Genomic DNA, 13,135 nt, shown 5'->3' on the forward strand with positions numbered 1-13,135 from the left:
TTTTTTAATTTTTTAAGTGTTTCTTTATTTGTATGTATTTTTGTATCCTGTTTATGACGTTGTATAAATGATTATATGCATGAATGTATGAATGTAATGTGTTGATTAACATCATGGGTGTGAACTATATACAACTGTTGCCTCACCATTTTTGCCGGTCACCAACCACCACTCCCATCCACCCTAATGTATAGAAGGAAAATGTGTCTCTTCAGGCCACGGTTTAATACTAAAAGACTGCCCTATTTGCAGTGCAGTGGTCCCCTCAACCTCTGGTGCCTTGGTGCCACTTCACCTGCTGCAATGTTGCTGATGATAGCTACACTTTAGCTAGAACTGCAACATTAAAAGCTGCTATGCTCTCAAATGAGGAAGGGATACAGCCATCATTCTGACATGCACCCTTCAAAATATAGGGTCATTTTGAGGGCCCTGGATTTTAACAAGTTTCATTAGGATGTGTGGGCCGTGCCTGTTTACATTCACTTCATTCTGCTGCAGTGTCAAGGGTGATCGAACCTGGCCTCTCACGGTGCCCATGCTGTAAATGGCCACATTTTAATATAGCAGGTAAGGTGTAAGGAAAAGTAGTGATTTGCCAGCGCTCACACAATTGTGTTTTGTGGGGAGGGTGGTCAGATGGTTTCACCGCCCTCAACTTAGCCACTGACGCAGATCTCGGTCCTGAGTAGAATCCTGGAAGGAAGGGTGGAAGTTTTGGGCACATGAGAGCAGACATGCCACTCTGGCTCAGACACATTTTTCATAACCCTTTGTTGCTATTTGAAAGAGCCACAACATTTTCCCTGAGAGAAGTGAGTGTGATGAAAGATGCACTTGCAAGTGACTAAGTGAGGCCAGCTTTTGAAGAAAGCACGGCTCTGTCTAGAGAGATTCAATTTCTCTTTAGAAAAAAAAAATAGATCCTGTTAGAAAATACCGTTGGGGTGGGGGTCCTTTTGTGAATACATTCCTCGTGCTATCGATTTACGGAGCTGAGACAGGAGTACAGTATCCACCTTGGCCTGGTTTACGGCCTCGCACAATGCCCCAATTGTGCCAGTGATATAATGAATGCCAGGAGCCCGGGGGCAGGGTAAATAATAGTTTTATCATACTCATAGGTTTTTCCGAACATATACTTTAAAAAAATATTTTCGGTTTGTTTGAGGTCTTTTTTGTGAAAGTATTAATGTACACCAGCGAAGTGTTTTTTCGCGGCAAATTCAACGCTCGCAGCTTATTTGAGTGGGTTTCAGTCATTGAGGAGCATTCCACACATCATGCCACGCATTATCAGTCCTTTCCTTCTTCCTCGTGCTGGGTGCGCGCGCATGCGTCCGCACGCTGTTTACACGCACCACAGCCTCCATGTTGACTAAACGTCCGCGCTGCAGAAACCTCAGCGCTGGAGGATGAGCGCCAACTGGACAGATTGCAAGTGAAGTTATGCACCTCCCTCAAAGGAGACTGCAACATAGTGTTTGCATAAGGACCTTGTTTATTGTGGCGTGGGCTCCATAAAGAGCATCAGAAGAGACCACATTCGGGTGGGCATTCTACATTGGTGTTCAGTTCACAATCACTTGCCCAAGGAGAATGCAAATACGTGGGAGGCATAAGGTCACCTGTATTGCATACAACCTACAATTTCTACTGCTTAGTACTTGTTTGAAAATGATTTGCAATAGAATCCATAACCTATTTTTCTAGGTAACACTTGACGTACAGTCAGCACTCGCTCCTTGCATGCCACAGAGTTCAAGCACTTCGGCGCTACATGTATAATGTACATTATATAGGATCTTGGGAATGGTGAATGATCATACATTAAAATAACGTCTCAAGAGCCTCGTTTTTTTTATAGCGCCCAAATAAAATGACATACTGGTCACAAACAATAAGGAATAAGAAAAAATCGATCAATTAAAGTAATTGCGGTTCATAGCAAAAAGGACGTTGATTCCCCAAAATGCTAGGGATAGAGGAAGTGATATCACATACTCTTTCTCCATCCGATGACATCATATGGTTGACCGTCTGTTCTACCATAAGTCAATCGAAAGCATTACGTTTGCTGTTGGACAGTTGACTAAATGGCAAGAAGTAGAAATAGATAAAGAAAGAAAAAATGTCTCGAGAGTCCCTTTACTTTCTGTTTATGCTGCTCTTTTCATGCACGAGAAACTAGGGGTAGCAAAAGTAGTGCCAGAGGTTGAACAGGGCAGCTGCTACCCCTGGCCATCCCTAATTGACTTCCATGCTCAACAAAATGAGAACATTCTTGATTTTATTCAACACTATGTCATAAACATAAAATGGAAATATTTCTCTGCAGTTTCTTGTGGTTGTGAAATGTTTTAAGTGTCTTCCTGACATGATACCACAGCATATGCGCAGTTGTGTTTTTGTGTTGCTAGAGACACAAGTGACTTACAGCCCACGCCACAGTATGCTCGGATTCTCAAGCTGTCCGATGCCTGGTGCATTATGGCCATATTTCTGTGCTCACAGTACTATGCATTTTGGTCAAGCCAAAAGTGAAATGAACTACAGTAATCGGTCCTAATGTACCACAAAACAATATTTGGGGGTGTGACCTAAGAAGTGCTGGGTTTGACCTAGGAAGCTCAAGTAAGTAAGTAACCATTACCAACGGTCTGACCTTTTAAGATAGAGGTCTAATAGTCACCTATTAGTGCCAGGCAAACATGTTTTTTAAAAACCTGATTAAAAATATATCCTTCTGGTCAAGAGGGTACAGCTAAAATTTGCAAAGCATCAAGTTACTTATTAAACATATTTATGGCACCCATAATTAGGACTTTAGCAATTCTATAATATGCAAGGTACAAGAAGGACATACAGCTCTTTACAAGTGAACAAATCTTAGAACACGGGACAGCCAGTACACTATTAGGGGTGGGCGCAATTTACATAATTCGGTGTTGAATAATCACGTGAAATTACCCAAACATTCTGCGAGATTACACTGAATTATGTGCTATTTTCTTTTTTTCTCGCACTCGCTAAATTTGCACTTGGGGTAGGATTTCCCCCTAACTTACTCCCAGGATTTAGCTCTAGTTTCTGAGCTCAAAATGAACCCTTGTGTCCAAAATGGATGAGAGGATGCATTTTGAGCTAAGAAAATAGTGCTAAGTGCAACAAAACATGAACAGCAGCTCGAACAGGAGCTCGAACTCGCTGAATGTGCTCTTGTGGTAGGATTTTACCCCCAAATTACTCTTAATTATGCGAGTGGGCATAATCACGTTATAATCGGTAATTCTGCAGCAAAGAGTACCGCAGAATTACTGAAGTTACACTGATTACTCCAGTGTAATTGAAATCCTGCCCCATACACCCTGGCCCTCGGCCGGCCCTACTCTGTCCTGCGTCACCGAACCATGTCCATATCACCGCCCTCATTGCCCCTCCTATAAGGGGTATCTTCCTACCGAACAACTCATAACCATTCAAAGGTCCAACGAGTATCTCTCCTGTGGCATGCGGGTGTTGGACCTACTTGAACTCTGAATTGAAATGTTTGATCTAAAGACATCTGGACTATCGTAGCATGAAAATGGTATTTTCTTTATTTAAAAAAAAAAATAAATAAATAACATGAAGTGTCCCCTTCAGCTCACTCATTTGAAAAATTGGTGAATACTTCTCGGCCCGCCAGTCTGTGGTTCACTTTAAAAAGAAGTGTAAAATGTTGATTGGATGCTGCAAATGATGGCTGCGAAGGAGGGGGCGGAGCGACTGCGTGACTTGATAGGCCACGCTTCCCTAGCCCAACTTTAATGACCAAAGCTGAGGCTAAACCTGGGTGTGTTTAGGGGAACCACCATATTTAAAATAGAATCTGGACTGTACACTCTGCCCCAGCGAAAGCCACATACTGCTTTCCACAAACAGTACAATACATATATGTATAGACACAAACACACACTTGTAATTGTTTCTGTCTTAGTAATACTGGAAATAGCAGATATCTTTTTTTTTATTGCAGATTTATATAGCGCGAACTCGACCCGAAGGTATTGGAGCGCTTTACATGAGCACCGGTTACGTTTTTTGGTAGGCACGGGGAGATTAAGTGATTTGCCCAGAATCACAGGATGTGGACGTGACCCCGAGGCTCGAACCTTGGTTCCCAGCACCAAAGTAGGCAGTCTAACCGTCAGACCACATCCTGTGCCCTCGATGTTGTTACTCAGCACAGTAGTACTCATTTTATTAACCTTAAAAGAACGAAAACCTGAGTCAGTCACAGCACAACGTTTGGACCTGTGACCTTCGACCTTCGAGTTGGTTGCAGATTTCCGTTCTACAAACTTTAACCCAATGGCCTATTTTAACAGCTAACTTTGCTGTCCAGGTGTGTTATCGGATACGGTATGTCAAAAGGCTAAGACACCTGCAGTGGTGACCTGTGGTTATCCAGTAACCCTCCGCTTCCGATACTAGTAAGATAACTCAGATGGTTTATGACCCTAAAGAAGAGCAGTGCGCCTTCTACAGTCCAAAGGCTGCAATCCTAGCAAGATAGCTGAATGTGTTCTTGCATTTGTTGCAGGGATGCACGGGTAACAGGTCTCAGGTTCCAATCCCATCCTGGAAAATGAGGTCGCACGGGGCATACGTTTAAATCGATTAATTAAAAAACCCAAACTTGTATTCTGCTGAGAGCAGTAAAATGATTGGCATTTTTTGTTGATTAACACCTAAAATTAGCACAAAGAAACAGTTCAGTCCACAACGTGTATCACGTAAATGACCACTTTTAACATGCTTATTCAACTAGGGCGACTGAATTAAGGCACAGAATATTGAAGTGGTGATCCAAATACATCCAGATGTCCTCATGGCCATCTGAACTCCGAAGCCACACCCACCAACGATAATTAAATACCAATAATCAGCGCTTAATTTGTGCCGGTGGTTTCCTGGTGCTCGGCGCCGATACATATGACAGTCTGCCACATGGTGATGCTGTTTGATTTAGAGATTAGCACAGCTACAGTTGTTTATTAATTCACTATACATTAAAAATGGCTGGTACCTGCCGCCCAAGCCATTCTAATAGCTTTGGGGGCCTGGAATAGGCTCCACTGTCACACTTGTAGGCGTGTGATGGCAGTAGTTGTGTTAGTACTGTCATTAGGAGCACTGGCAGGGGTAAGCTGCAGTGGCCTCCTGACAAGAGCCCGGCACCTATATTTAAAAATAATAATAATTAAGTACTGCCTATAGTATAACTGATAGAGGGTGTTAATTGATTTTTAATTGCAGAGAGAGCTGGGGCCTCCCTCTTTTCGTTGGTTGGTTATTCCTATTAGAAAATCCAGCAATGCTCCAACCTTAATTCAGTAAAGAAAGAATGAAACCTGCCCGTGCTCAAGGGCCAGGCAGGACCATGAATTAGGCAGGATTTTAAAACCTACCAAAGTTAGGCCCTTGAGGTAGGTGGCCCTCTAAAAGCCCTGCATCGCAGTGCTCGTCGAGTAGATGTTACATTGGTAAGGATAAAACTGCATGAACCAGAACGGCATGGTTAAAATGAAGCAACAAAACAGCGCGTGCTCTAATAAAGATGGCGCCTGTATTCGAATAATGTATTTTTAGTTGCTAGCATTTGAGACTTCCTAGGTCTCTTCTTCAGTCTGATTATATCCAACTGCAACAGACACTTCCTTATGGGAAAGGGGCGCCTAATTGCATTTTACAGAGCGTGAAGGGGACATGTAAGTTTGGTAAAAATCAGTAAGGAGAGAACATATTAATTTCCTTGAGTTCCTTTCAGCTGTCATTCAGACCACCATGCACAGAATGTAAACTGACGTGAACTATGAAGCAAGGCTACACCTGACAGCAGCAACCTGAGAACTCTGGGAAAAATGAAAATGGCTGGTTTTCTTTTAATTTCTTCGATTTTTGTATGCTGCCTCACCACAGGCATGGTAGGTCAAGCAAATGAATTCACTGGATGGTGCAGAGCACAAGGCGCGTGTGAGAGTCATGCGAGGTGGACTTGAATCCAGAACTCTGGACACAACCCCAATGTCTTACGCAAGAGAGCTCCAGGTCGAGGCGACACTATTACATTAAAAACATTTTCGGTATGTGCTAGGCTGCAACTCTTCACCAATATTTACATGTGAATGTTTGCTTCAGGAATAAGGGGTTACCTCATAATAAAAAAAAATTCTGGGTGGCTGTGCAGTGCAATGTCACATTTGGTCTCTCTTGGCCCAGTTTGCCAAGCCTGGCGAGGTAAAGCTGGATATTTCAACCTCTGTATTAAATCCAGGTTTGGAGCAAATTCCTAAATGTTATAGTATTCCAAATAAACCCCAAAGTTACTCCTGGAATTCTAAGCCAGGTGTAGATTTGCATCTGCAGTCATAGGCCTAACATTTATGCCGTGGAAGTTCAAAATGGTGGAAACTTTCTAATATGGATATGTGATGCAAATGCATTTTACAGATTTTACTTTATTCTTCCTGCTGAAAATATTTTCCCCCATGGGCAAACCTCTTTCCCTGCACTCCTATTATCAACTGTCTCCTGGAAATACTGTTACAACTGCGCTTTTACAGGGTGGCAAACTAGCTACAAGGCAGGCAGAAGTTAGGAGGAGTCACTATGATGGCCGCTCGGAGCTGAAGCTCCGGGGTGAACCCGACACCAGCTTCCTGAGCGGCGTTCCACCGCACTTTAATCCCACCCAAAACAACGATTTCCCAACCGGAATGCAGGCGGATCACCTGAGACTCAAAATCGCCCTTCACCGATCTTGCATCGCAGAGAAATGAGCCGTGATGTCCCTGCCCCTGAATATGCCTAGATGGCACCCAGGGAGCTGTGAGACCGCGCCCGATGGCCGAAAGAAGTGCTCCGCGATGCAGCCGACCTCCGTTTAACCATCTGACAGCGGCCCCCCCACCCAGATGTTGCATTTGACCCCCGGCCTGCATCTCTAAACGTTGACTTGCCGGCTGGCCCCCTGGGGAGAAAACTCTGCATTGTGAAATTCGTTTACCTGCGCCACTTCTGAGGTACGGGTGTGGGTGGAAGGGGAGGGGCCCGACCTGTGTCGTCCCCAGAGACCGGGCCTATATCGGAGACCGAGCCCGCGGTTGGGATGTACGTTGACATTTTGCAGCGGCTGCGCACCGTCCCTCTGCATGTAAAACACCCCTCTGAGCGAGGCGACTTTATACTATCCACCGCCAGGGAACCTTTTTCTATGCCGCCGCCAGCGATCTCTCCCTTTGACCTCTGGGTGCTCTGAGACCCCGGTTCCTGGTGGAGGCAAGGAGGCTTTAACGGATGCCTACCACTTTCCGGGTAGGGGCAACACTTTTGGACCCTGAGGCGCTCAGTGTCCCCCTACCACTGGGACCCTGCACAAATACCCAATACTCACTACTGCTGCTGGAAATGGGGAAGATCTGCAGACTTTGAAACTGTCCCTTCCACCTCTCCTGTCACCACTCTTGACCTGGGGGCGAGCTAGAGGACGAAGCGGCCGGAGCTTCCCAGTAACACCGAGACCGGTGCTTTCGATGGAACTATGCTGATGCCCCCTGGGCGGAAACCATAACTGTCTGTACTTACCGCGGAGCCCGAGCAACCTTGGCTGATGCCCGGTGGAGCTGTCCTATGCAACTATAGAGGAGTTTGGCTATGGTTCACCCCCTTGGCCGTCACCTACCCAACCAGACATCGGACATTGTTCTCCCCGTCTCCCCGTTGTGTTTCCTTCCCTCCCCTGCCTCCTCCCTCCGTGATTCTTTGGCTGCTTCCCCTTTTCCAGCCCTGCATAGAACCGTAGAGTCAGCTACCTTTATAGTTTTTTGTTTGACTTTGTATATCCCGCCATTTTGGGATAATGCTATACGCTTCTGTGGGTCCTCCATAATGGCGGTTTCGACCTATCCTCTTTGCTACTGGTCTGCTCCTTGTTCGCCTGATTATCCTTTTCTTCTTGTCCACTCCCCCCCATGGTCTCCCACACCCCTCCCTTTGTATACTTTCACCGATACTCAGGTCGGTTTTGTCTGTCTTTCACTTTGACTGCTTTGACTGCTTTTCCCCCTTGCCGGTCTGCCTGACTCTATCTGCATTCCTTACCCATGTTTACCATTCCCCCTCTACCTTTCATTCCCCATAAGACGTGTGTCTTTGCTATGCTATGCACTAATAACTCATATTATTGTGTAAACTCATGTTTTTCTCCTATGTCTATACTTGGATCCTGTAATTGATGTAATTATGTAACCTGTAACTCGCTGATCCTCATGTAAAGCGCCCTGATACCTCAGGGTCTAGCCAGCGCTATATAAAGCTTTTTGAATTTCCACTGGCCATAGATCAATTGTTTATTCATGTAGTGTACAAGTACTCAATCATGTATCCATAACACTACTTGCTGAGGATCATGTGAGAGATACAAATCTTTCATCATTAAAGCTACACCGGCTAATGTTTTTATGTAACAAATGTTTAGTTAACGAGCCATAAGCAAAGTGGCCTCCCCTTGCACCAGAATACAGGGCACTTTGACTATCCTCTCTGCACAGCCTTCAGATATTATATAATGTTGTTTCCTATTCTATAAGACTAACAGATATTTAAAAAGTGTATGAACATCCAGGGGAGTAGCTTAGTCAGTAGAATTGAGGGTGTGTGAGCTTCAGATTTTCCAGCAATCAAGCTGCTATATACGGTTAAAAGACATTATATGACAAGCTGCTCTCATCAGAGGGGCCTAAGAGACCGTGAAAAAGGAGAGGAATGCGGATTGGTAGGAGTACTAATTAAGAGAAAACACAGTCATTTGTAAAATAATAAGCATTTTTGAGGACTAGAGGGAGAGTCTGTGTGTGTTTTTGTCTGTGTGTATTTAAAAATTCCTGGTGAAATCTGACAGACACCTCATCATACAAGACTGAAAGCACTTGTACCCAACTATTTATCAGAAAATACATTTATTAGGCGGGTTTAACAACCCAGCCCCTGCCCCCCCAAACCTACGCCCCTGTGAACATCAGACAGACTTTGGACTTAGTACATCATCTTCAGAATCTATCTCACTCCTCCCTCTCTCCTGCACCCCTACCCCACTCAGTACTTGCTCAATCTCATCCTTGAGCATCATTTGAAATCTTATTAGGTGTAGAATCCAGTTACACTTCTGTTGGCATTCCAACCATGTCCTATGACATTATAAAATGAAGGTCTGAGATTGCTTACACAAACGTTATTTAAGAGTCAACATTACATTTTATGATTCTCTCAATGTTATAAGCAGTTCTGGCCCACATTCTAATTGCTTATGAATCCTTGTTAACCAATGTTTTGTTCTCTTCCATTTCTTTCTTTTGTATAGATCATCTAATGCCGATTATGCCTACCTACAGTGGATTTCTAGGAGGCCAAAAATCCCCATTTTATAATCTCCCAATCACAATTTGTGCTGGAGACAGATTTAAACTTAGTGTATCAGACCCTAATGATAAAACCTTTATTGATACATTTTATTCTTCTGCACTCATTGATACATTTTATTCTTCTGCACTCTCTCGATTGGTGTTTTCCAGCATTCAATCCAATATGCTTTATTTATTTTTTGTGCCACTTAATTTAATGCCTGTGGCTCCCAGCTACTGATCCTCTGGCCTGACCATTAGTGGGGTTCCTTAACCTTTTATGGCCACATTCCATCTTGCACCTTGTATCTTATAAACGTTGGTGCCTGTAATGGTTGAATCACATATACCTCTTACTTCGGACGCATGTATCCCCTGTAGATATGTTACCAGATCCTGTTTCGACCTTAATACTCTGTCATGTAAAATTCTCACTTTCCTTAATTCAGTTGCACCCATTGCTTCAATTTACTTTAAATCTTCTTACAGCTTTTTTTAAAAAAGGGCACTCCAAACCAGCAAAATGCAAAGCGACATTCCACCAACAGGAAAGCCAACAGAGAGCAATGTAGTGTGGATGCTAAAATTAAATTACAAAGTAACTGGTATTTATCCAACCTGATGTTTCCTGTCTCTACCCTTTCTAAAGAGATTTGTAAGGTCCTCTGGTGAATGATCTCTCCTGCATCCACAAAATCGGAAATTCATCAACAACGTCCTTACGTCAAACCCTGCCATCGTCATGGAGTTCACTTCAGGAGTGCAGCTTCGCTGTCAGTCATGGCATTTCACTCTAGATTTCTGGTTAGTTTTAGTCACTTGCATAAGGTAGGTGGGTGGAGGATCTGCCCATGTGTGTGGTATCCTCTTGTTTACCAACAAACATGCTCTTGTGCATATATTGGTCTGCTGTCTTTTATCACCTTGCAGTCTCTTTTTGAGATAAGATAGCCAGTTTGCACAAACACTGAACCATGATTAAACTTCTTCCTTAGAAGCTGTAGCGAGTTTGGCAGCATCCCTCACCTGTGAATTCCAGAGTTTAATTAGTTTACTCAATCTGAGTTTTGTAAGTTGGCAGGAATACAATTCGCCCGATGGCATTATTAAGAGAACAGTCAGGATAGGCTCAAGAAGACATCATGGGGCACTGTCTATGGAAGAGTCGAGTATGGACAATGTGCATGGAACTTTCACTTTGTTTTCATATAAGTGAGCCTTTGTCAGTGAAACCAGAGCAATGTAAATATTTCTCTGAATGCAGTATGAATATGGAGTAAAGATAGACATTTGTAAGTATACCAGCCACATACATCCGGTCTCCATATTAAAGACACTTGCAAGGCTGGTGACAAACGGAGGCTTTGAAAGTGCACATTCCACAAATAAACCACACACAACATGGTAAAATAGCTAGGTTGAGCGCCAGCTGAAAAGATCTATGTATAATGTGCATGCTAACTCAGCCTTTCATCCTTTAGAGGTTTAGAAAATAATCACCGCTGACTTTACTAATACAAGCCCAGTGCGCCACTGGTACGCCACTTTTAATATGGGAAGAAGTGACGCACCGGCAGCGCACAGGGCTTGTAAATAAGCCCCTAAGTTTGTGGTGCCCCCTACTTAAATTGTTATTATAACTGACCAGGTATGACCTATGTCTATGGCATACATTTACATAGTAGTTGTTTACCTATAGTGGGGTTTGAAGCTGTAAAGATCTACCTTGTGAAGACATTAAGTAATAAACCCTTAGAATGTCTATTCATTGTTCCTTTATTAATTCGGAAAGTTAAAATGCTGAGCAAATGCTGTCAGTGAGCACTAACAGCCAGCCATTCCATGAGGGCGAAGTAACGTAGGAAGCACACGGGTTTGCAATGTACACCTCAAACAGCTGATGCTGGCGTCCAGCTTTCAAAAGCACATTTCATATTTCCCGTGTTCCAAACGTGCAGTTCTTTAGAACATCCACAGGCGTGTAATGGCGTTACAGTGTTCCACGAGTAACAATAATTATGTCTATTTTTTCGCAAACAGCTTTAGTGTTTTTTTTTTACAATAACAAAAATCTATTCTACGATTGAAGCAACAGCAATGTTACTTCGGAACCGCTACCAGCTTAAAGAGGCTAGCGCTATTTATCTAAGGCTGATTCGGCTTAAGGGGAACTAGATGCGAGGCAACTCTACATTTTACCAAATAAACCTTAAAAATCAGAAGTCGACGTCCAGCAGCTGCATCTAGACTGAATCTCAGACCTGATATCTATGGAAAGTTTTCAATACAGTTCAGTGAGTTGGGCACTCGCCCCACAGAACAGTAGATAAACTTGAGGTCAGGCGCCCCTATCCGGTAAAAAATCTAATTTGGTTAATGCGCCTGCAGAAACGAACTTTTTGCAATCCACAGGTCAAAGGTTACTGTTACAGTTAGACAGTTTAATTATCTAATTATGATCTGTCATATATTGCTCCAATGTGCATTTACCATATGTTGCATTTTTATATGTCAAGATTGACACCATATGTGACACCAGAAAGCCCATACGTTTGCAGACCTGTTTTCAATGTATGTTTTTATAAATATAAATGTCATAGTGGGGCAGTCCTGCAGCGCAAGCTTCCCACGTACCTTTTAACTTCTGGTTGTACTCTGTCCGGTCAGACTGGCTCCGCCTCAGGGTGCCCGAGCTGCCCGGGTCCGCCGGCGCCGCGCTCTCCACAATGGTGTCCGTCTTCCTCCTCTCCAGCATGTAGAGTCGGCCCTTCAGGAATGGCAGGGTCCTCTTCTTGCCCCCGGGGGGCTCCTTCCCGGCGGCCTCCATGCCCGGTGACCCCTGACCCGGGAGGCTCGAGCCGCGACTCAGCTGACTCCGCTGTCCTGCGGCCGGCCAGGCTGCACCTGTTACCGGGCTGCCACCTGGGCAGGCCGTGGGCTCCACCCCCATGAAGTCATCGTTACACCTGTCACCTGAGAGCCCTGCCCTGGGCCGTGTCACCCGAGAGCTCCGGCAGCCACTGCGGGGATGCCTTTCACTTCTCCCGGTGAGAGTGAAGCCATCCGCGCCCTCTGCTCCGGGGAGGCTCTCACCAGCGCCCCGCGGGGACTCTCACTTACACCGGGGGTCTGGTGTCCCCTTCGCGGGGCTGGGGCAGCCCGGGGAGCCTGTTGCTTGTTACGTGGAGTTATGTGACAACCCTTTTGTATGGTAAAGAGGGCGGCGGCGGCTAGCTGAGAACATACATAGTGGCACTGCTTCCCAAACTGTTAGTAGCCCGCGGCCCTGGGCTAATGAGCAGGGCTAATGGCTTGCGCACACCTACCCGGCCCAGCCCTTCCGGAGACCTGCGGCGGCACCCTCGGGACATGGTGCCAAGGAGACGCGCGTGCAGTCACGGCCTCGCGGCAGGGTTACTGTGGGTGAAGAGTCTGCGTGATGCAGTCAACTATGGTTTACAGGAGAACAGAACTGTTCCGTCAGAAGCGCGTTCATCCTGGCCTGATTGAATTGAGGGAGATTACAACTACTTAATAAACATAAAATGCCACGGGTCTAAGCACACTCCCTCAAGTTGTTTTAAGTGTTGCATCACTTCTGTGCAGTAGATTGTTACTAGGGGCCAGTTTCCTACATTCCAAAATTTCAGAAGAGCAAAGTAGGAGATTTAAAAAAAAAAAGAAAATCGGGA

The 13,135-nt window shown here is 44.7% G+C and overlaps 1 protein-coding gene across 1 annotated transcript in view; it reads right to left on the reverse strand.

The window, feature by feature from the left end:
• ARHGEF38 (Rho guanine nucleotide exchange factor 38) overlaps positions 1-12,565 on the reverse strand; it is a 332,434-nt gene extending 319,869 nt beyond the window's left edge. The window contains exon 1 of the mRNA XM_085641412.1: positions 12,078-12,565. Coding sequence (XP_085497538.1) covers positions 12,078-12,393 — 316 coding nt within the window. The 5' untranslated portion in view covers positions 12,394-12,565. The remainder of the gene's footprint in view (positions 1-12,077) is intronic.
• Positions 12,566-13,135: the final 570 nt, after the last annotated feature.

This window comes from Triturus cristatus, chromosome 2_2 (genome assembly GCF_964204655.1).
Source record: "Triturus cristatus chromosome 2_2, aTriCri1.1, whole genome shotgun sequence".
Lineage (NCBI taxonomy): Eukaryota > Metazoa > Chordata > Amphibia > Caudata > Salamandridae > Triturus > Triturus cristatus.